The 22,839-nt window shown below is 46.4% G+C and overlaps 1 protein-coding gene across 2 annotated transcripts in view; it reads right to left on the bottom strand.

The window, feature by feature from the left end:
* Positions 1 to 22,267, bottom strand: part of LOC119215232 (cell adhesion molecule DSCAM-like) — a 91,519-nt gene extending 69,252 nt beyond the window's left edge. For both annotated transcript variants that reach the window (XM_037467211.2, XM_037467212.2), the window contains exon 1: positions 21,326 to 22,267. In XM_037467211.2, coding sequence (XP_037323108.2) covers positions 21,326 to 21,368 — 43 coding nt within the window. In that variant the 5' untranslated portion in view covers positions 21,369 to 22,267. The remainder of the gene's footprint in view (positions 1 to 21,325) is intronic.
* Positions 22,268 to 22,839: the final 572 nt, after the last annotated feature.

Raw genomic sequence — 22,839 nt, 5'->3', positions numbered from 1 at the left:
CACAACCCAACAGAGTTCTTGGAAATCCAGGTCTTGTTATCAGTGGCATCGGGTCCCTTTACAACAACAGAGGCATTTCTTGGTAACACTTGGTTCACATGTGTACAAGAAGTGGCTTCTGACACATAATGCAAGCAATGTTCACAAGATATTTTGGTATTTTTAAGGAGTCTTTTTGCTTCTTTTCTGTTTGCCCTTTTTTGCACGACCAAATGACCATACATTTTCTCTTGATAAACTCATTTGCATCTCTGCTTTCATCCAAATTAAAAGCTGTCATGCAGCATCCATTGCCTCTGAAAAGGTTCCATCATGGATGTAAGTCATCTATCACTGTAACAATCACATTTTGCCGTGGTGTCAAACACTTACTAAGAATCAGTTTCGATAACTACATTTTAGATATCTGCAAAAAAAGAGGAAAGAAAGAAGAAAAAACAGGTCCTTAAAGCTGATATTCGGTCAATTTGTCATGTTCACCAAGACAGTGTGCAGCTAATGTTTTATCTAATGAAGCAGGTCAATGCAATGGGAGGCACTTCCCTAGTAGTAAGTTACTGTGCTGGATAAAACCTGACAATGCAACTCTTTGCTGTAATGGACAACCCACACTGTTGGCACGGAGCCAGGGTAGGTACACTGGCTGGATCCCAAGGAAAAGTGGAGGAATTGTTCAATACATCCACCCCCTCTCGTGTGTTTTCTCTGTTGTGTTTGAGTAGTGCAGAACCATGCAGTGTAAACAATGCAAGAAGCATTTCTAAAAATCAGAGGTTTGGAAGATTCTCACTGCAAAAGAAGTTAATGTTCTTGAATGTCTTTACATTTTATGAAAACATAGTAACTGCATTCCTCCTCACTGCAAAAACAAGACATTGCTGCTTATTTTCTGATGGACAGCTCAATAGAATTTTTTTGATTGAGTTATTAGCGTTCTATTAGAGTATATTTACAATGAAAAATGTCTGATACAACAGGTGGAAGGTGGAAGCAGACAGTTATCTGCATTTCTGGAAAGAACACACGTGAAACACAATAAAAAAAACACTCAAATAATTTTTGAGCGAGCACGTGAAAAGTTGTAGGGAAGAGTAACAGTGATAGAAAAGAGTACGCCCCCTGTGCTCAAAGCAGGCTTCCAGGTTCCAGCACATTAGCTCACGTGAGCAGCAATATTCTGCGCCGAGTGATGTGAGAGTTTAAAAAAAAACTGTGTGCGTTCACATCTGTTGGAGTGGTTTGACCATGCAGATAATTGTGCTTGCGGATATTGACTTGCCCTCATAACTACAGTATATCTGTTTATACATACATCTGGTCAAATCAGTGTATGTTTTTTTGAAACTTTGCTCATCTTTGATGTATTTGTGGCATTTCTTTCCCTAAATGGTAATTCCGTACTATTCATTTGCCTGGTTTTTCCCAAGATGCCTTTTCAGGACGAGCACAGCGATACAAAAGTAGAGTTGTGTCTCCTGCAGCATTGCTTAAGCTATTGTAGCTATAAAGTGCTTAAAAAGATGACATCTAACTGAATCCTCCATTTATTAAGCCATTCAACGATAATGGCTGTAGACTGTATAAAAAATATGAAAGTATGTCTCGTGGATGAATAAAAATTCAAATTAGTTCCACCTCACGTAAAATGATGACTCTACAGCTAACAGACAATGATAACTTGATAATATGTATAATATAAAAATAGGCTAAGTATGGCCCTTCAAAGCTTGACAGTGGCGTTCTGTGAACACTCACTTAACGCCTGTAAATATTTCAGGGATCTCCACTGTATCTCTACGGCTTCAGCTCTCTGTGCTGTGGGCCTGCTCCCTTTCCTGTCGCCTGCCTTCCTGCCTGTGCGGCAGCTGCCAATCCCCCCTCCCTGGAGACCCAACATTTTAGCGCTTCATAAATTCCTAATGAGCGCGCTCAAATCACCAGCCACTTCCGCCCACTGGTCGTTCAACCTGTTAAGACAAACAAACACTGGCGAGGACACATGTTTCTGCGCGTTTCGAACTGCGCTCACTTCACACGTGCAGGACTCTGAGGGTCCGGCCCGAGGTGTTGAGAGGCAGGCAGTTGTAGTTGTTCACGGCGATAAGACCGTAGTTCTGTATCCAAGAGGAGGTGAGATAGGGCAGAGGAGCCATGACATGTGTCAGTCCTGTAGGGAGGGAGGGGGGTGGCTTTGTATCAGGGGGTCGCCCCCCTCTCTCCATTCGGATAGGCACACACAGATACTTGCGTGCACCTCCCCTCCCCCCCGTCCGTCTGTCTTCTAAAATGTATACCTAGGGGATACACTGACCTGTGTATTAGCATCTCACATTACTGTGATGCTATGTGTTTTTTTCAGAACCTCCATTGTTCATCTCAATAACTGTTTTGTTTCACAAACACTGTTTGTTTCAGTCACACAAAACATACACACAGTGAAAATTAAGCAATATGAATAGCAAAGCAATAGCATAGGGATGCAAAGCTACCATTTGTGCCTCAAAGGATCAAATAATAAGGCATGATTTTTATTTGAACCAGGCAGTGCAATGGTGGCTGCAGAAGCAGACACTTTGAAACAAAACAAAAAACCAGCACGCAGTCTTGAAAGGTAACTGAAGGAGAAGAGAGGCTGCCTTCCAACTGCTTTTGTCTTGATCTGCTTTGCACGAGCTCATAAAAATTTGAGACCCCCCCCCAAGGCCCCTCCTCCCAATTCCATCTCCACCTCCACCACCATCCTTTTCTGGGTGGCTGACTCCTTCAGATTAGAAAGCCTGATGGACACAAAACCCTGTCCAGATCTCAACGGTTCCGATGGATACAGTGGGAGTGCATTTATTTTTCAGCAAAGCGCCAAGGGTGGGGTTTGAGTGGGAAGGCGGGAAAGCTGGAAAGCACTCCGACGGCGACGAGGGGACTGCTATTAAAAGAGATTGGAAGAAGGCTGCGGGACACAACGGAGCCGTCTTTTACCCTTTCCTCTGCATTTTCTTACTCTACTTTTATGCTTATTCCGCTTCCTCTTTCCCCTTCTTCCCTTCGTCTGCCTTCGTAGTTTAGTCACCTTCATGTCTCCTTCACGCTCTTCTGGTTCCGTCTCTCTCACACTCAGGCTTGCTATACCTTCAAACTGAGATACAGATGCAAAACAAAGACAGCGAAGGGAAGCAAGCCAGAGGGGGAATCCCGCTGTACTCTGCTGCTGATCCATATTCATCAGCCGCCAGACCTTCAGTGGAGTCCAGTGCTGCCCAAGACCAATTGTATGCAATAACACCTCCTACAACTCTTTGTTCAGGTTAAAGGGCAAAGGGATTGGGTTTAAAAGGTGCCAGATGTATTATTCAGGGAGTTAATGTTGCAGCAAACAACTATTTGTTTTTTGCTTTCAGGTATAATGGAATAATGTCTGTGCTTTGAGTGCTCTCTTGTTCGCTCACATGCCGCTCCGCACAGCATAGCTGGCTCCTAAACTCCTGGGACTGTCAGCATTTGCACTGTTGTTTGCACTGTTGCCGCTGTTAGCACGGTTAGCTGCGAGCAGCCGGCTCAAAAGTCATGTGGTTGAGAACGCAGTAGAAATGCTCCAGATCTCGTATTCAAACCTAGAAAAACAAATCGGACCATTTATCCAATAGCATGTCCAAATCACTTTAATGGTATACATCGACTGTTCACACTTTCTTTCACTCTTTGCTGAGAATTTTCTAATTAAGCAGAAATGACTGCTATATGAACATTCAGTTGAAAATGAATAGCCCAAGACAAACTGGCCGGATTTACCGCTTGCTTGTAAGCAAAGGAGACAGTACGTGGGTGGCTGTTGGCTGTCATCAAGTGTGTTTGTGTACTGCACCATTAAAACAATAATAATCTCATTAACGGCTGTCATAGAATAGTAAGATGTAACACATACAGATGCGCATCTCGAAAATATGAAATGCATTGTTTTTGCAGACTGAAGAGGCCACACTTTTTGAAGATCTATTGATAATCCTGGGTGAGATCAAAACAAGTCTTGAACCGGCAGATAAAAAATGCATGTGGACCCCGTCGAGATTCGGTTAGCCGTCATCGTGGCTGGAAGATTAAGTCTGCAGTCTGCATAGCTTTGGTCCGCAGCTCAAAGAATTTCTGTCTCTGTTGATAGTGGTGCTTCTCTATATCCTACTTTAAAAATAAAGTATTCTCTTAATAAATGTGGGGTTTTTAGTTAAATAGTTTAAAAAGTGTTATTTTATTATTAAAAACAAGTTGTATCTTTATGTTCAAATCCGAAGGTGCACAACCTGCAAAAGAACTCAAGTCATTCCATCTTCGTCCTCTTGGTCCGCGAATGATATGGAAAACACCAATGCACTTCCATGCCCATCATGCTCCCAAACACACCCACACGCTCTCCCTAGCAGCCACCATATACCTGCCTGTGCTAGAGCGTCTTAATCGACATCAGCTTCACATAAGCCAAAACCTCAAAGAGGAAAAAGTGATATTGTTCAATTATGAATCCCACACATGTATAATTGATTTGCTTGCTTTTTTCCTGTGTTTTTAGTCTTAGCAAAGCTCAGGGGCAGGGGGTAGAAGGTGGGCGGTAGGGGGTCATGTTGGGGTTGCGAGGGTCCCTTCTCTTCCTGTAGTGAGAAGTAATGTTTGGCACAGTCCCAGATGTCAGCATCTATTGGTGGCTGGGCGTGCTTAAGTCTCTAACCGTAAATTTGCAGGTGATCCTCCAGGGTTCAAGGGCACCAGACGCACCTTGGTCAAGGAGAGTGCACGGGGGCGGCGCAAGAACAAAGAGGGCTGACATAGTTGATAGGCCCGACGGTGGGGAGCCAATGCAGGCCATAATGTGGCTTCTCTAACCCACCACCATTAAATAGAATATTGTGCGAGCAAGCACTGGCTGCAAAGATAATTCCCTTTTCCAAAAGAATAAACAAACAAGCATTTTATTGTCCCCAGTATGTGTTCAGCAGAAGCTCAACTCCATTGGTTGTATTTCAGTAAATGTCTGATCAATACAGGTCCCACTAACACACAACATAAAAAGGGCTATGCATTAGCCTGTGCATTAGCCCGTTGATGTGTCAGGGGCTTTTTGCTCGGCCTGTATTTACTTCTACCATACACCATTAATCAACCTTTGGATGAATGGGTTTGGGTGCCTCCTGTTTTTTCCATTGAAAATGACAAAAACTCATTGGTGCTCTCCCATTATTTAATGTTGTGCTTGTTCACTTCTTTGTTCTCTGCGACAGCATTCTGACATTTACCTCTTCTCACAGTGAATTAGCTATTAGCCGCGGGCCCCACCCAATGCCCACTGATGGGTTTAAACGTTAGAGTCCAGTTGGCTCTCGGCCACGGTGTGGCCTCCACCAGGTCAGAGATCTCTGCAGTGCTACGGTGGGTGCCAAGGCATCAAGACATTATGGCAAATCCACAGGGGCGAACAAGCACTGAGCCACACTGACAGCTCATGGCAACCGATGCAGGTAATTAAGGCAGAGCTCTGCAGAGACCGCCGAGGGAAGGTGGAGAGCGGGGGCTGGGGGAGGGCTGAATCAGAGAAAGGGAGGGATAGTGCGGACGGGGGTTGGAAGACGGGGAGGCCTTGTGATGACAGCGAGTAAGCACCCAAGGCTCCCCCTCCTGTCCTGCCCTAGGGTCTTACACAATATTCGGTAGAGAGGAGTGCAGCACCCATCCAAGATGCGTAGATCTTTGAGCACCGGCTCCCATTTTACCCTCATGAATAATGTTGAGCGCCACGCTCAGCACCACGCGGCCGCTATGTAAAACCAATGTTACCCTCCTCTGATGTCAACTCTCCGGAGGGCGAGATGAGAGTCGCCGTGAAGTGGGTTAGTTGATGCATATGAACGCTCATTTACATCAGTGGCAAACGATGTGGAGAGGGAGTTCCCACGTACGGGGCCTTTTGAAGGCCTTAATCAGGTACATCACCGTGGTGGAAAGGGACTAATACTGCAAATCAACTGAGACAGAAAGATATAGAGAGATCCAGTGAGAGAGAGATAGAGTGGATGAGAGAGATTAAAGGCAGAGATGGCTGAGGAGGGAAAGTCCTGCGAGTAAGTAAACAAACTCGAGCTGTTGCCGCTGAAGCTAATACGCAGAGACACCACAAGTGAAAGAAGCAAAAGAGGTAAAAACAAGCATATGAGACATTCATAATGCTCCATTAGCCTTTCCAAGAGACACGCCGTTGATATGACAGGATGTTCCCCAACAAAGCAACTTTCAATATATATTCCGCATGAATATCAAAGTATGAACAAGAGTTTAATGTTCCTTCCAGGGCGCTGGAGCGCATGTAGTGTAGCTGAGCCACTCCGCATTGCAGGAGTAGGACAAGTCCTTCCTCCTGGATGCCCCTCTCTCCCCCACTACCCTCTTTGGAGGTGCCACTGGGGCTGTCGCGGATAAACTCCGCGCCGAGAGGTGGCAGGCGGAGGCGCTCGATTCTTTTGTTCCCCGACGACGCCATGTCCGCAGGGCCGCTCGAAGGCGGCCCCGGGCCGTCGACGAGCTCTCACCACCTGGTGCAGCAGGAGAGCGTCGCGCTGCGCGCACCCCCCTGTCAAGGCCGGGCCGCAGCACGGCACGCTCGGACGAGGTTCTCTCGCGTCCGGACTGGTCTGAGGACCGCCGCCGCGGAGAGGACTTCGTCCAATAGGCCCTGACACCGTAGGTGGCGGCCGCCTCGGTTTCGGGGCGTACTACCCACGGTGGTAGACCCCAGGGCTGGACTGGGACAAAAAAAGGGCCCTGGCATTTTTGCTCAGACCGGCCCCCCACAATCGGTCGGACACAACCACCAACCAGTATACTATCCTTGCGGTCCCTGTAGATCTGCATATCTACTGTTCCGTTCCTAAAAACCCATACAAAGCTGAGAACTACTGTAAGTGCCATGGACAGTAATGTCGGTAATCAAGACAGTTGATGGACCCCATTGACTTCCATAGTAGAAAAAAAATACTATGGAAGTCAATGGGGTCCATCAACTGTCTGATTACCGACATTCTTCAAAATATATATTTTTGTTTATCAGAATAAAGAAATTCATACAGGTTTGAAACAACTTGGGGGTGAGTAAATGATGAAACAATTTTTGGGTGAACTATCCCTTTAAAGAGTACAAACCCCTCTTTAATATGACACCAAACAACATTTACCTCTAATTGTTGAGATACTTCCCATAAAAAACCTACACAAACAAATTACTCACACAAAACGTCCTGATAATATATACATATATACAATTTAGAGTATTCACTTGCCGTAATATTGCATATTGATGATATTGGAAATTCAAATGAAACATTATAAAATCTCGTTGGTTGAATATACAGCTTTCAAAATGCAAAGTGGGTTTTTAACCCCCAAAAAACATGCGTTAGCCACCTCTTCTAACGTGTAACTCGTTGTGGGCGAGTAATAATTAAAATAATCAAATGGCATCATTTCAGTTTTTTTCTAAAGAAGAAGGGCCGTCGACGTTATGAGTTTTAAATGGTTACATTAGAATATCCCAAGTTGCAATTGAATTAGTGAACTCTCAACTCGGCTCGCTACAAAAACAGTGCAAAATAGCTTATGCTGAGTTATTTTACTTTAGCTGAGTGGCCATTGCAGTCACTTTTAAGTGACAATTTGATAAATGACAACCTGACACTCAGACTTTATAATAGCAACAACCGACAATGATAATGTTTGTTGCCTTATTATAATATTCATTAATTGAGGTAACTGTTAAATCGTCATCATCTTGGTTGTGGCCCAGCCCAGCCACACACACTATCCTCATGCACCCGCCCTGATTAACACTCCCTCCCTGTTCATGTAGCTACCTGCTTGCTTACCGTTGTCAATGACACTCTCCTGCTCACTCTGCCCCTCCTGGACTTCACTGTCACACTGACACCTGCTGCACCTTCTCCTCTGCTGCCTGCGAGCTAGGTTTGCCAACCGTCCCTTATTACCCGGGACATCCCGAATTATGGGCAATTTTGATTTGTCCCGGCCGGGACAGCTCCAGTACCGATTTCCAATCACAGCCTGCTAAGTCAATGACGCGCGAAAAACTCCCGGTTGTTGTGAAGTTGTGGCGCATCAGAGCAGTGTGCGCGCAGGGGCCGGGTGGCCAGAGCGGAGCATGTGAGGTTGTGCAAACCTGGCCGCCGACCGCTAACGTCCCCCCCAGCCCGCGAAAGTGTCCCTGATTTGGGGTTGGGAGAGTAGGCAACCCTACTGCGAGCGGCAAGCACCGCTATCGCTGTGGCTAGTCACCTCTCCTCCTCCATGTGCTATGTTCACCTGCTGTTTCTGCAACATGTCGTCAGGTACTGTAGTAGTTTTGGAAACTGAAGGTACAGCACTAAACATGTCGGTTATTTTTGAACATGTTGAGGCATCAACCTCTAGATTTTTTTTGGCCCGCAATTTCTCCGCACCCCCCTTATGTTTTTGTTTCTCCATCTTAATCCACACATTTCTTTCTAGCTCTGAGTCACTGAATGCATCTGACTGACACACGGAGAGGGAGGGGTGGAGCCTGCTAAGAGATGATTGGGCCAGCCCATTGTCAGTATGGAAAATGAACCAATGGGCCGCTGTCCCTGCTTTATGGGCCGGTCGAAAGCAAAACATTTTTTTTTTAAATACAATGTTTTTAACGGCCTATCGACCGGCCCCCAAGTGCGTCGGCCCACCGGGCATTTGCCCGGTATGCCCGATTACCAGTCCAGCCCTGGTAGACCCCCAGCAGGCTCTGGTGTGGAACAAGAAGTGCAGACCCTGCTGCGGAAGGGAGCCGTAGAACGAGTTCTCCCCCCAGACAGAGAGTCAGGCTATTACAGCCGGTACTTCATCGTTCCAAAGAAGGATGGGGGTTTGCGTCCGATTCTGGATCTCCGCCGTTTGAACCGCGAACTGTTGCGAAGTTGAGCCGAGGTCCGAGGACTGTTTTGTCACGGTGGATCTCCAGGACGCTTACTTTCATATTCCCATCCTCCATCGACACAAGAAGTTCCTGAGGTTCGCTTTTGGGGATAAAGCTTACCAATACAAGGTCCTTCCTTTTCGCCTAGCCCTCTCGCCCCGTACGTTCACAAAATGCGTGGATGCAGCTCTGGCGCCATTGTGTCTCCAGGGCATCCGTATTTTGAACTACTTGGACGACTGGTTGATTTTAGTGCCCTCCGAGCGCCTGGCGGCCCAACACCGTGATGTTGTGCTCGCTCATATCAACCGTCTGGGGCTGAGACTCAACACCAGGAAAAGTGTGCTGTCCCCAGCACATAGGAACACTTTCCTGGTCGTAATTTGGGATTCGACCACGATGCGGGCACACCTGTCTCCCGCTCGGGTAGTTTTGATCCTCTCTGCTGTTCAGCAGGCTAGGCTAGGCCAGCCACTCACTGTGAAACAGTTTCAGAGACTGTTAAGTCTCCTGGCAGCGGCATCCAATGTGATCCCCCGCGGCCTGTTACACTTGAGACCGTTGCAGTGGTGGCTCAAGACCAAGGGATTCTCCCCAAGGGGGAACCAGCACCGCCTGATCAAAGTCACTCAGCGCTGCCTGAGGGCCTTGGTCATATGGAGGCACCCTGGGTTTCTAGCCCAAGGGCCCGTTTTAGGGGTGATCTGTCGCCGGGTATTCCTCACGACAGACGCTTCCCTCACGGGCTGGGGTGCGATCATGAGTGGTCACTCAGCCTCGGGGCTGTGGCAGCATCATATCCGGTCCTGGCACATAAACCAACTGGAAATAATGGCGGTGTTTTAGGCGCTGAAACACTTCCGCCCAGCCCTGACGGACCAGCATGTGCTTGTCCGGACAGACAACACAGGGTTTTTTATATCAACCATCAGGGAGGTCTGCGCTCTCGGCCGCTGAATAAGCTAGCCCGCCAGATCCTCCTGTGGTCCGTGGGGAAGCTCCGCTCGTTAAGAGCGGCTTTTATCCCGGGCGTCTTGAACCAGTGGGCAGACACCCTGTCGAGGCAGGGGCCGAGGCCCGGGGACTGGAGACTCCACCCAGAGGTGGTGGAGTTCCTTTGGGGTCACTTTGGCCGCGCCGATGTGGACCTATTTGCCTCTGCAGAGAACACTCATTGTCCTCGGTGGTTCTCCCTCACGCACCCCGCCCTTCTCGGCTTGGATGCTTTGGGATAGGCATGGCCAAAAAGCATGCGCCTGTACGCTTTCCCCCCAGTTGCTCTGCTCCCAGGGGTTCTGGATAGGGTCCGTCAGGACGCAGTCAGCCTACTGTTAGTAGCCCCGTTCTGGCTGGCCCGGGTATGGTTTGCGGACCTAATATCGCTTCTCGCAGGCCCCCCGGTGGAGATCCCCATCAGGCGGACCTGCTGTCTCAGGCGTCGGGGTCCATAGTTCACCCCCGCCCGGAGCTTTGAAAGCTATAGGCGTGGCCCTTGAGGGGCCCGCCCTTTAAGGTCCGGTCACTCGACTGAGGTCGTAGAGACCACCTCCTACTCCAGAGCTCCGCCACTAGGAGGGCGTATGCCGGTAGATGGTGCCACCTGCTGTAGGAACAACTGCGGACCCAGTTAACTGCCCGGTCGGTTCAGTACTGGAGGTCCTGCTATGTTTCCACAGTTGCGCAGTTCTTGACTTGGATGTCACTGTAATATATATTGTAGCACCATATCCACTGCGTGCACTCTTAGAGAGTGCAGGTAAGGCATTATTTTCATTCCAAGGATAGTTTCTTCCCATCTCGGCATGCTTTACTGTTGAGTGCAACTGTGACTGAGCTGATAGACGGACAGAGGGAGAGAGACTCAGATCTCAGGTGAAGGGAGAGAGAGGACATTAAACTCAGCGGGGAGGGATGAACGAGGAGATTAGCTAAAGGAGGAAGGCTCACAGCTTGAGGATTGTCTACATATTAAAGAATAGCATATTATAGCATGACACAGGAACCTATAGCCTCCACAAACACATTTCCCGATAAGAATAATTCAATTGAAATAGAAATTCACATCATGAGGGTGACGGTTCTAAAACATAATGTTATGAATTCTACATTTAACTGCCGTGTTTACCATTAAAACGTACTTTTATCGTTTGATGTGCATTTGTATGAAGAACTCTGTTATGCTCTTCATGACTAATCTTGTTTCCTGTTTATTTTTTCAAAAAATGTAATTCAATTTGACGTATGACTGAAGGCAAGTGGTGACAAAAGATTTGACATGAATGACTGAGCTAAAAATAGTACATGGCTGGTGAGTAAACAACCGGCCAAATATGAGTTTAGGAGTTCAGGAAGCACTGATATCTTAAAGCTGCTTGCCCTTGTTTAGTCTGACTTGTTGTTAAATAAAAAGCTTCCACCTCTAGTAGACCTTATTTCTGCACCATCACAAAAGCCTCTGTTCTCATAACAAACTCACAAACATCGTTTTAGTTCCTTGGGCCTGGTTTGAGGTTATGAACAAGTGAGCCACACTGGGGAAGCAGCGAGATGCTACTTCGATGTGAAAATGGCCCATTGGATAACAATTCACTTTTTCCACAATACATGCAAAATGTTTTAATCTTTCACAGAAAATACATTCAACATTTCTATTTTGCATCTAGCCCAACTGCCCCAAAAAAGTGATGTCTATGCAAAGTGACTTTTGGTACACAAAGAGTGTGGGTGCTGCCCTTGTTTTACTATTTGTTTACTGGACTTAAAAAAGAAAATCTTCATGGTTCAAGTGTTTTAGGCATTTCATTATTTATTGCAATAAAAGCTTTGAGATGTATTGTTAATAGAACGGATAAAGAGAATGTAAAACTATAAAGTGGGAAGATATTTTAGATTTTTGTAAATGGCTGTGGTAAGGTAATTGATGGGTTGTTTTGCATCAACTAGAAGTGTTAAAAAACGAAAAGCCATTTGCAGGAGAGAAACAAAGAGGCACAATACAGTGACAGTGGAGGGCAAATCAAAGTCCTGGGGTTAAATGGGATTGTGGGTCAGATGACTAGACACGGTTGTCTTTTGGCCCACAGCCATCCTCTTGTGCCTCAGAAACACCCCATCACCCCCCCCCCCCTGCCCACTCCCCACCCGCACCATCCCCCCAATCCCTGCTTCCATAGACATTTGTCTCAAAGGCGAGTGTATATCAACATCAGTAACCCCACTGCAAAAGAGAGTCCTCCCTTACTGCTACGATGCAAACAAATAGTTAGCCAATCTGTTCTGATGCCTGTTCTGATCAGTGTGTTCAACTTTCTATTTTTACAATATTTTCCCTTCAACCCAATAAATCTACCTTCAATTAAAACAAAATCATGAATAAAAAACCTGGGATCGCAGATTATTTGAATCTGGAGAAACACCTTGCAATACCAGAGTGGCATTGAGTCCTATGGAGGCATACAGCATCGGACCTCCTACAGGAGACCGTCCATGCAGCGCTACTATAAATCACTCTGATGGATACACAGCCAATTGAGAGTAACAGTGACAGGCAATGGGGAGGGAATGGCAGCGATCTGCATTAGACCCACACTCAATCTACACACAGACGAGAGTCAGCCTTTATTAATCATCATGTTTTCATTAAAAAAAACGCTGTTTCATTTTGTTCATAACTTCATCCCTGTGTAGCCCTTCATACATCTCTCCCTGTCCTATACCTGGATTGTGTGTGTCACACAGATGATGAGGGGCTGGAGGGGTTCTGCAAACACAGCCTGCCAGCAAAATACACATCAACGTATTCAAAGCGTTTAGTGCCCGGGAATAATCAAATTATAATTTAATCATCTGATCAAACAGCAATTAGCATAATCACGTCTGGGGAAGGCCTGATAGAGTGGAGCGGAATGGAGCTGGGAGCGAGCAACCCTTTAATAAAACATTTGCCATAATCTTTGAAAATGTTACATTCAGGGCTACAGAAAGAGCTGCATTCCGAATGCTAATCAGCACGGTTTGGTTACGTCTAATAAATCCATCCAGCACTCTGCCTGAGGGGGAAGTCATTGCAAAGTGAGGTCCGGTTTCAAGATTTGTCGTTCTTTATCCAGGGAAGGCTTTTTCTCTTTAATATTCATTACATTTTTTCAGAAAAAAAATAACATGCATTATCCCAATGTTTGTTAAATGTAATTTTTTGAGTTCCTACATACTGGTATATTAACCAGTATGATACTCTATTCGAGCTTCATTGGGTGAAAATGTCAGAAACGGTAGTTCTGCACGTCCGTAAATATGTCAGTGTATGCGCACACGTAGCGCTCGCACCAGCAGATAGAGAGCACCAGTGCACTGACACTCCACTGACACTCCACTCCACTCCACCCCTCCACCCCCCGGCCAACGTACGCCCGACTACTGCCGCCAACTGAAGTTTTAAACCAAGGGGAAACGCTGCGTATACAGGCAACATGCACAGAAAACGGCTAAGCTAATTGTATATCAAGATTTTACAAATCGTCTTTTATATGTATGCTTAGGCAAGTTCAGGGAAATATAAATAGATGTTAGACTTTGTTAGCCTTTTAATAAATAAGTCTCAAATTTGTAATTGAGTTAATGTTGATATTTTGTAGGATAAATCAATGATAAAAATGATTAACGTTGTTCAGTCACCAAGTCATTATAAGTCACTATACAAATTATGGAGGTGTCACGGTTTGGGTCTGCTTGTCTTATTTTGTAGCTTTCTTGTGTCTCGTGTCTCTGGGTAACTTCACTTCCTGTCCTGTGATTGCCTGATTGCTTCCACCTGTGTCCAATCACCTGCACCTCCCTTGTGTATTTAAGCCCTGTGTGCCAGTTGTCCTTTGTCGCGTCATTGTCGATGTCAGTCCTGGTTTGTGCACGGCCGTTCTTTGGCTTCGGTTTGATTTTGTTTGGTGAATAAAGAGCACCTTCGGTAAACGTGAATCCTGCGTTTGAGTCCTGCCTTCTTCGACCTGCACCAGCACCCGATACCTGACAGAATGACGCGACCACGTAAGGACTCAGCAGACTCCTGGTGTGACTTGGGCCCGGAATACCTGGATGTGAGAAGCCCGTTTTTCCAGCGGAAAACAGATTTCATCTTTGGTCCCAGGGGTTATCAGAAGGCGTGCCTCGAGCTGCGGGACATCCTCAACCCGAGGAAAAAGAGCTCGGGGAGGAGGAGGACACAAACCCCTCCAGCCCCGGCTCCTGACCCGGACCCACGACGCCCGTCCCAGCCCAAGTGGGCCCCCCGACGCCCGTCTCTGCCCGTTCCGGCCCCCAGAGCCTCGCCTGCGCCCGTTCCGGCCCCGAGACGCCCGTCAGCGCCCGTTCCTGCGCCGAGACGCCCGTCAGCGCCCGTTCCTGCGCCGAGACGCCCGTCAGCGCCCGTTCCTGCGCCCAGACGCCCGTCAGCGCCCGTTCCTGCGCCCAGATGCCCGTCAGCGCCCGTTCCTGCGCCCAGACGCCCGTCAGCGCCCGTTCCTGCGCCCAGACGCCCGTCAGCGCCCGTTCCTGCGCCCAGACGCCCGTCAGCGCCCGTTCCGGCCCCCAGACGCCCGTCAGCGCCCGTTCCGGCCCTGAGACGCCCGTCAGCGCCCGTTCCTGCCCCGAGAACCACGCCCCTGCCCGTTCCTGCCCCGAGAACCATGCCCCCGGTCCCGGCCCCGCGGCGCCTGACCACGACCCCTCCCTCCCACCCTCTTGGGACCGCCTGGAAGTCGGTCCTTGAAGGGGGGGTGGGGTCAGGGGTTGGGCCGGAGCCCCCCGCCACGACAACGCCGCAGCCGCACAGCTCGGCGCCCCCCGCCACGACGACGCCGGAGCCGCACAGCTCGGCGCCCCCCGCCACGACGACGCCGCAGCCGCACAGCTCGGCGCCCCCCGCCACGACGACGCCGCAGCCGCACAGCTCGGCACCCCCCGCCACGACGACGCCGGAGCCGCACCGCCCGGCACGCCTCCAGACCCTGACGCCCGGTCGCCGACCCGGCAGGCCCCCCGAGACCCTGAGGCCCGGTCGCCGACCCGGCAGGCCCCCCGAGACCCTGAGGCCCGGTCGCCGACCCGGCAGGCCCCCCGAGACCCTGAGGCCCGGTCGCCGACCCGGCAGGCCCCCCGAGACCCTGAGGTCCGGCGGTCATCCCGGCCGGAGGGACCCGACCCCGTGCCGCCGACCCTTGGAGTCCCCTGGGCGGCCGGGGGTTGTCGGGTTCCCCGCCCTCCCTCCCTTGTCTGTTTTTCTGGGTTCCACCCTCCTTTAGGACCGTCTGGAATTCGGTCCTTGAGGGGGGGGTTCTGTCACGGTTTGGGTCTGCTTGTCTTATTTTGTAGCTTTCTCGTGTCTCTGGGTAACTTCACTTCCTGTCCTGTGATTGCCTGATTGCTTCCACCTGTGTCCAATCACCTGCACCTCCCTTGTGTATTTAAGCCCTGTGTGCCAGTTGTCCTTTGTCGCGTCATTGTCCATGTCAGTCCTGGTTTGTGCACGTCCGTTCTTTGGCTTCGGTTTGATTTTGTTTGGTGAATAAAGAGCACCTTCGGTAAACGTGAATCCTGCGTTTGAGTCCTGCCTTCTTCGACCTGCACCAGCACCCGATACCTGACAGGAGGTCATGTTTTTATTCCAACTATAGGTCAATAATGTAAAAATGATGGCTATGTCCATACATTGTACCATAAGTCAAACATGTAAAGAGGTTGGAGGTCATATATGTATATCGTACAATAAGTCCAGTCAAAAACATACAAATGATGGAGGTTGTGTTTATACATCTTTCAGTCAAAAACCTTAAATGGATTGAGGTCATAGCAAAACATATTTACGTTGATAATGTAAAGAGTTATTGTCTTATCCATGTACCGTACGATTAGCAGACAAAGTAAAAAAGAACTGATATTATAACTATTTATCATAGGAACTATGAACAGAAGACGATGACAAGCCTTGCCATGTGAAATACACTTCTGTTGTACAGTTCTTCTTTGAGACTTGGCACATATTGTGGATATGTCTTCGAGGTGATAGCCATGAAAAAAGGTTTAAATGTTGACAGTTATCAGTCAGCAATTCCTCTCTTCTAAACGGAGACGTGTTGCTTTCTGAAATAAAGGCTTGGATTTAAGAAAATCGGCTTGAGACAACTAGAGCCCGATTAGGGTTTAGGCTACTAAAGTAATTTGATCAAGGAAATAAAAATGTGCTGGTTAAATATGTTAATGTCGAAGCAAAACTCAACACAAACCCTGATCTGTGGGGTAAGGTCCAGTGCTGTGTTTTCACATTTTTCTGAATATCACCTTGAATCCGAGAATGGACTGCCGCTAGACATTATTATTATTGAAAATCTGTTGTGTATAAACGTGGCGCATAATGTGCAGAAAGATTTAGAGGAAAGCCCCCTTATTCTTTAGCTTATATCTTCCAGGGTTTATTCTGCAATTGAAAAGTTGCATTGGGTCGTTTTACGCTGAGCTGGAACTGCCAACCAACTCCTTGCCAAGCGCTTTGCAACGAGTACTGCAGAACGCATTGGTGGGGTTAAACGTTAGCTCCAAAGAGAGGAAACAAAACTATCCGAATATGCTCTTTGGCTTTTGATGCAAATTCAATTTCAAGTTAACGAGAATAAGTTGAAGTTTAATTTGACACATATATGTCATCGGCAAAACCAGTATAAAGCATTGTTTTGGTATTATTTTAACGTAAATACACTTGTACTTATTAAAGTAGATTGTGGCACTCAATGTGTACTGTGAGGACAATGGATAAATGGACAAAATTAAAAATAATAAGTTGAGTCTCATTTGGTACAAAGCAGTATGACTGTCGAACACATATTGAAGAGTCTTAAATAGCCTGCATGGAAAACCCAGCTGATTTGATATGATTATTTGAGCTTTACATAACACAAGCTGACTCGCTGTCCCTATTCTCCCCACTCCTCTTCCTCTTTTTCTGCCTCACTACACACTATCATCTCCTTAAGCATTCTGGTCTGGGTTAAATGAAACCTTTAACAGTTCAATGTGCAACCATTAGCATATGCTCGAGTCTACTATCGTCGGCCAAATCTCCACCCGATGGCACTGACAAATCCTGGTGTCATTAGTGGTTTCAGCATGTCACTTATACCTTCTAATATGAATGCATAACATTGATTTATAACCAAGACAAAACGTGACTTGAACTTGAACCCCTTTTACTGCCTGAAATATAAAGTTAAAAGAAAATCTGACCTAAATACATGTAATCAGGGTTCACGTTAATGAATGTGTGTGACGTCATTTTAAATCTTTAGGACAATCATGTGTTTTGTTCTTTATGAAAGTAAAGAAGTGAAGTTCTTGCCTGTGGTGATTGAAAATGGTGACATGGAGGAATGCTCAACGTGTCGGTATTCAAACCCTGTCAACAAGCACCATGTTATTAACACACTGCAGCATCAGTAAATACTGTCGTCTGGTTCAACATCACTACAAGCTTCTGGAATAGAATAACCACAGCATTTCCGCTGGCCTACATTGTGGTGATATTAATGCGAGGAGCTGAGCTCAGTAGGTGTTTGCTGTGACTCTGTCAACCTCGTCCTGGCTCTATGTGATGTGACACAGGTATACCAAAGGACACCCGTCTGCACAGACCCATTTTCCCTCTGGCCTTAATGTGACCTCCAAGCAACGCTGTTTGGATTGGCAATAATTGGCCAACATGTAGATTACAAAAAATCTAATGACTTTTCCAGCATACTATACTCATAAAGAACAGAGAAATAATTTGCTTTTGGCATCAAAAAAATCGGTGTCAAAACCATAATCCCTCTCAATTAACGTTTGAGTTATTAAAATGCAAATTAGCAGAACCGGTTCTGAGGGAATCCAAATCTCTGCCCGTCATATGTTCACTGAAGTCAATGCTATATTTGTGTATATTATTTTATGACAGATCGGGAAGGGGGGGAAAAGTGCCTAGACCACAGGAGATCGGGGTCCACTTACCGAATGGCTAGTTTTAGACAGCAAAAGCACTTTGCTTAAGATTAGGGAAAGATTGCACATTTGGTGGAATTTAATAAAGTAAACTTAATTTTTTAGGGCACTATACTTATTTCCAGTATCTTTCGAGAACCAGTAAACTGCAGACAGATCTTAAAATCAATAATTTGCCCCGGAGTGGTATAATTATATGGATGTGCACCTTTGAATGTTGTCCACATGTATAATATCTTCATTGAGAGGCCCCCCTTCCCTCTCGGTGCATGACTGGTTCTAATCTCTGTCCTCATCAGCGTCAGTGGCATGTCTTCGTTACTCCTGACCAAAGACAACAGCCTAACTTGGAATGCTCCCTGTTTTCGTTATTTTCTTTATTTTTTGCTCTGATGGTCACAGCCAGGAAAAAAATGTAGAAAGAAACCAAATTCTGCTCCCACATGAATCAATCATTCAGTCTCGATCAAGTTGTACCGCTAATGCTTATGTTTTAATAAGCAGAGGTTCTCCAGCAGCCCCTTGTCATCCTAAACTGCAAGCTAAAAATACACATGCACGAATGATACTAAGAGCCAATTGAGGAGCTTCGCTGTATATTTACACAGCTTATTAGCGTCCAATTGAGCATGTGTCAGATCCTTCCCCCAGCATAGCTGTGCAAAAACAACATTATGCCATTCCCCCTATTTCATCTTTTTATAACTGGAATACATTTTTCTCATTCCATTTAGGTGTTTAATAGATACTTCTGCTAAAGCACTTTAGAAGCTCAAGCACCACTAAAGTGAACTCTACAGCAGATTTTACACTCTACAGCGGTGAATTGTTTATATCTACTGTAGATGAGCTTGCAAATGTGTCCTCAATTTGGCAAACGCCAATTCAGGGCAAAATGGAGTTTGCCGAGTTAATACTGTATATAAATGACAGTTACAAGCCCCGGCTGTGCTTCAAATCTTCTACCCATATATTTTATTGAGAGACAGGCAATGCAAATATCAATATCTACATAAAACACTGAACAGACCAAAATTAATTTCAGCGTTTGAGCAATCAAGCCATTTCAATCAGATTCTGAGTGATGAAATGAAATGCGACTCCCAGAACTATTAACAGAGAGAGAGAGAGAGAGAGCTGAAATCTATCAGGAAGCATTGCCAGGATCACCTGAACCGAGTGCAGTGTTACTCAAGCCCATGCCCCCACTGCAGCAGCACTCATTACCCAGGTCTCCATAGAGACAATCTCAGCAGCTCGGACCAGAGCCCTAAAAGCCTCCCCCTTCAGGAAGCTACGTGTCCAGAAGAGGTGCAAATGCTTGCTTAAGATGGAAGCTGCTCATGAAAGCTAATCTTTGCATGTCTATTCAGAGGGTTGGGCGGCTCAAATGTGCAGTAGAGAAAATACTGTGTAGGATCAGCGATCGCGGCCCTTTTACTCTGCCTGGAGTTGATTAACGTAGTGCAGAAAGGTGCAAAATACAGATAGGATTGCCATCATGCACTCTGCGTAATTCAATTTGCCGCCGCAATAAAGCAACATTTGAATCTCTGGATCAATAGAAAAGGTCACTGTCAAATGATCCCTAAGTCTGTCGATATGTGAATGGCCCTGCAGCGGCAACAAACATATAACGTTTGTGACAACCACAAGTTCCGTCGCTGCCATTCAAAGTTTCCATGTAGAACACTCTAGCAGCAGCCATTTTGCAATGCTGTTGCATGGACCAGTGAGACTGAAAAAAGCCATTCAATAAGCAAAGCAACGGATCGTTCTCAGCCAACAGAGGTTCCACCACGGCATTCAGTAAGCTGGACATCGGAGTCCTCTGTTTCATCAAATTGTCTCCCCTCACTTACAGAAAAAAGGAGTGTTTTCCTCACCATCGTCACTCCTTTGACTCCATTCTCTTAACACTGTCTTATTGAACCCTCCAATATGGCCACAAAATGGTTACCCTGTCATCTTAGCTTGCCGCATCGCCTTCTACTCTCAGTTTATGTTTTCTTCGTTTGAGATTATTTTAGCCCCTATCGTTTTCGTCTACCTTTGAATCAGTGTTTTTCAACGCCCCCAATTTTCGAGCTAATTTTCTGCCCCCCAACACGCACACATCCAACCCCCTACCCTACAGCCCCTTGTCCTCCTCACAACCCCCCTCACACACCCTTCTTGTAGCCGCTGCAAAAAATATCTGTCACCCGTAGTCCAAAAACAAACACTAATGCCACACCTGAATTAAAAGGATTTGGATGCTTTTTTTTAGGGGAAATGCACTGGGCAAGGGTGATAAGGGCTTGTCTGTTTTTTTTTCCTCCAATCCAAAATGACTCCATGTCTGTGCTTCTAATATGGCGGGTGCAATGCCAGAAAAAAAGATGAGCCAACCTATTTAATTCTTTTTGAAGAACACTCTCGGTCTAACAGGCAAATAATATGTGCAAGTTATTTAATACCTGAAATCATTATTAGTAATATATTTTTCAAACATCTACATAACATATTAAAGCATACAAGTTTCTATACAACATTTTTTTATTAATATGACTGGTTTGGTAGAGGACTTCTGAACTGAAAAATGTATTTTATGTCAACAAAGAAATTATTTCAATTTCATTGAGAGAATTTCTGCCATAATATAATTCACAGGCGGATTTGAAGATTTCTAACAAAAACTGTGAACTGACCAGTTGTGGGTGCCAATGTGTTAACTCAATTCGTAACTTAAGGATCATTTTGAATAGGCCACAAATGTATAACTGTGAAAGTCTAACCTTTAATATGCACATTTAGCATTTAAAAATGTTGGAGGAAAAAGCACCCATGCAGAGGCCCAATGCAGTTTAATGACGAACAATTTTTCATGGTACGAATTAAGAAGGACACAAAATAATTTCTAGGTTTCAGCTTTTGGCCAAGGGTTTCTGAAAATAAAAAAAATGAATTGCACAAAAAAATAAAAATAACGAACACATTGAAGGTACCCTCTTCATGCGAAGAGGAGAAACCATGCAGTCAACCTATATTACTCCCCTCTGTTTGTGTGTGTGTGTTGTGTGTCTACATTTTATAAAAGCCTAATTGAATAGTAAAATATGCACGATTGTTTCATGCGTTCATACGTTAAGGTTATTGTGGATTTGACTCTCTAACCTCACAAAATCAGGACATCGCAACAGCTCTTTTCTTGCTTCAAATGTCCACAACAAGAATAAGATAAAAATCAATATCTACTATATGGAAATGCTTACAGGCTATTTTGGACATTATATGTACACTGGCATAATTAAGAACCACTTGATGTTTAATGTGGACAAATGGATTACTTACCATTCAAGATGCACTGGGAAAAGATAAGAGCCAATATCCACATGCCCCGCTCCGTTCAATATCCAAGCTTATGCTTTTCTTCTCTCTCTCCCTGCCCTCCTTCTTCTTATTTCTTCCTTTTATTTCTTCAACAAGTCAATTTCAGTGAAAGAAAAGGGAGCTTGCAAATCTCTCTCTCCCTCTATGTCTCCCTCTCTCTCTGTCTCTCTCTCTCTCTCTCCTTTCCTCTCGCTCTCTCTTTCTCTCAATCCTTCACGTTGGGAAGAAGATGGAGAGGAGGAGGTTTGCGCTTTTTTTCTTCTGCCGCTGATTGTCTTCGGCCACGGCGGAAGATGGTGTATGATCCACAGACCGCGTGCCTCCCCGTGTGTTTTGGACTGACCGCACCGCGCCGCGCGGGGCCTCAGTGCAGCCGTCTCCCCGTGTCGGAGCGCTGCTCTGCGTGGAACATAGGGGAGCTCGGCTCGGTGCGCTCCGGTCCAGGTGAGCTGTGCCGCTGCTGCTGAGTCAGAGGCCGGGGACGCATAGGACAAACTGCCTCCGCGCGCAAGCAACTCCACGGTTAGACAGTTCAAAGAACAAAACCAACCAAGAAAAAAAACCGTTACAAAATTGGAAAACAATTATTCAATTTCAAATGAATGAATTAGAAGTCTATGCAAGGGAAGGGACCGAGAACATAAGGGCAGGTATGTCTGCGGGAAAAATGCGTAAAAGTTGGATTATTTCTCTTCTTGGATTAAAAAGCGCGTGGAGTTGATCGTTAGCTGCGCTGATAACTCATTCTGTCTTCTCCGCCCCTCTCCGTCCGGCGAGCAACAAGCACACGCATCTTCCCCCCGCAGCCGCATACACAAAATGCGCACACTGGTCCCTGCGCTTAAAACCTGCCCTGCCTCAGAGCACTGTGGAATAAACCCTCGCCTCCTTCCTCGCAGCCGATTGTCTCCCTCTTCATTGCCTTAAAGGTGCAGGGGGGGGGGGGGCAGCAGAGTGCGCAGCTGAGCCTTTGAAGGAACATTCAGAGACACCTCTAAATTCACTGCATGTCAACATAAGCAGGAGAGAATTAGACAATGCAGGACATCCTTCTGAGGTTTGCTAGTGCCGCTGTGGTGTAGTAGCAAGCTGGAGGATGGATGCTAAGGGACGAAGGCAGAGGGAGGGATGGAGAGGGAGGGATGTAGGCTACACCTGACTTGATACGGTGTAAGAGTTGGTGAGAAAAAAATAAATGCTAAATTATCTTAATTGGAAGATATCAGATCTTGTCTATTAATGTGTATTCTGGGTTATTCATGAGCCCTGGGGACATTTTTGGGGGACTCCTGACAGCATCTTGCCTGCATTCATTAATTGACCTTGACAACTATAAGCAGCGACCCCCCCCCCCCCCCTCATGCACCAGGAGGCATCAAACGGCGGCCCACACCCCCCCTCATGAGTTTGCCCCCCTCATTCAAGCTGCACAGGAGGAGGTGACGGATTAATATGTGAAAACTAAAGCATCCTGT

The sequence above is a fragment of the Pungitius pungitius genome, chromosome 16 (assembly GCF_949316345.1).
Source record: "Pungitius pungitius chromosome 16, fPunPun2.1, whole genome shotgun sequence".
NCBI lineage: Eukaryota > Metazoa > Chordata > Actinopteri > Perciformes > Gasterosteidae > Pungitius > Pungitius pungitius.
Note: the sequence above shows the minus strand (reverse complement) of the source record. Positions and strands in the feature narration are given on the sequence as shown.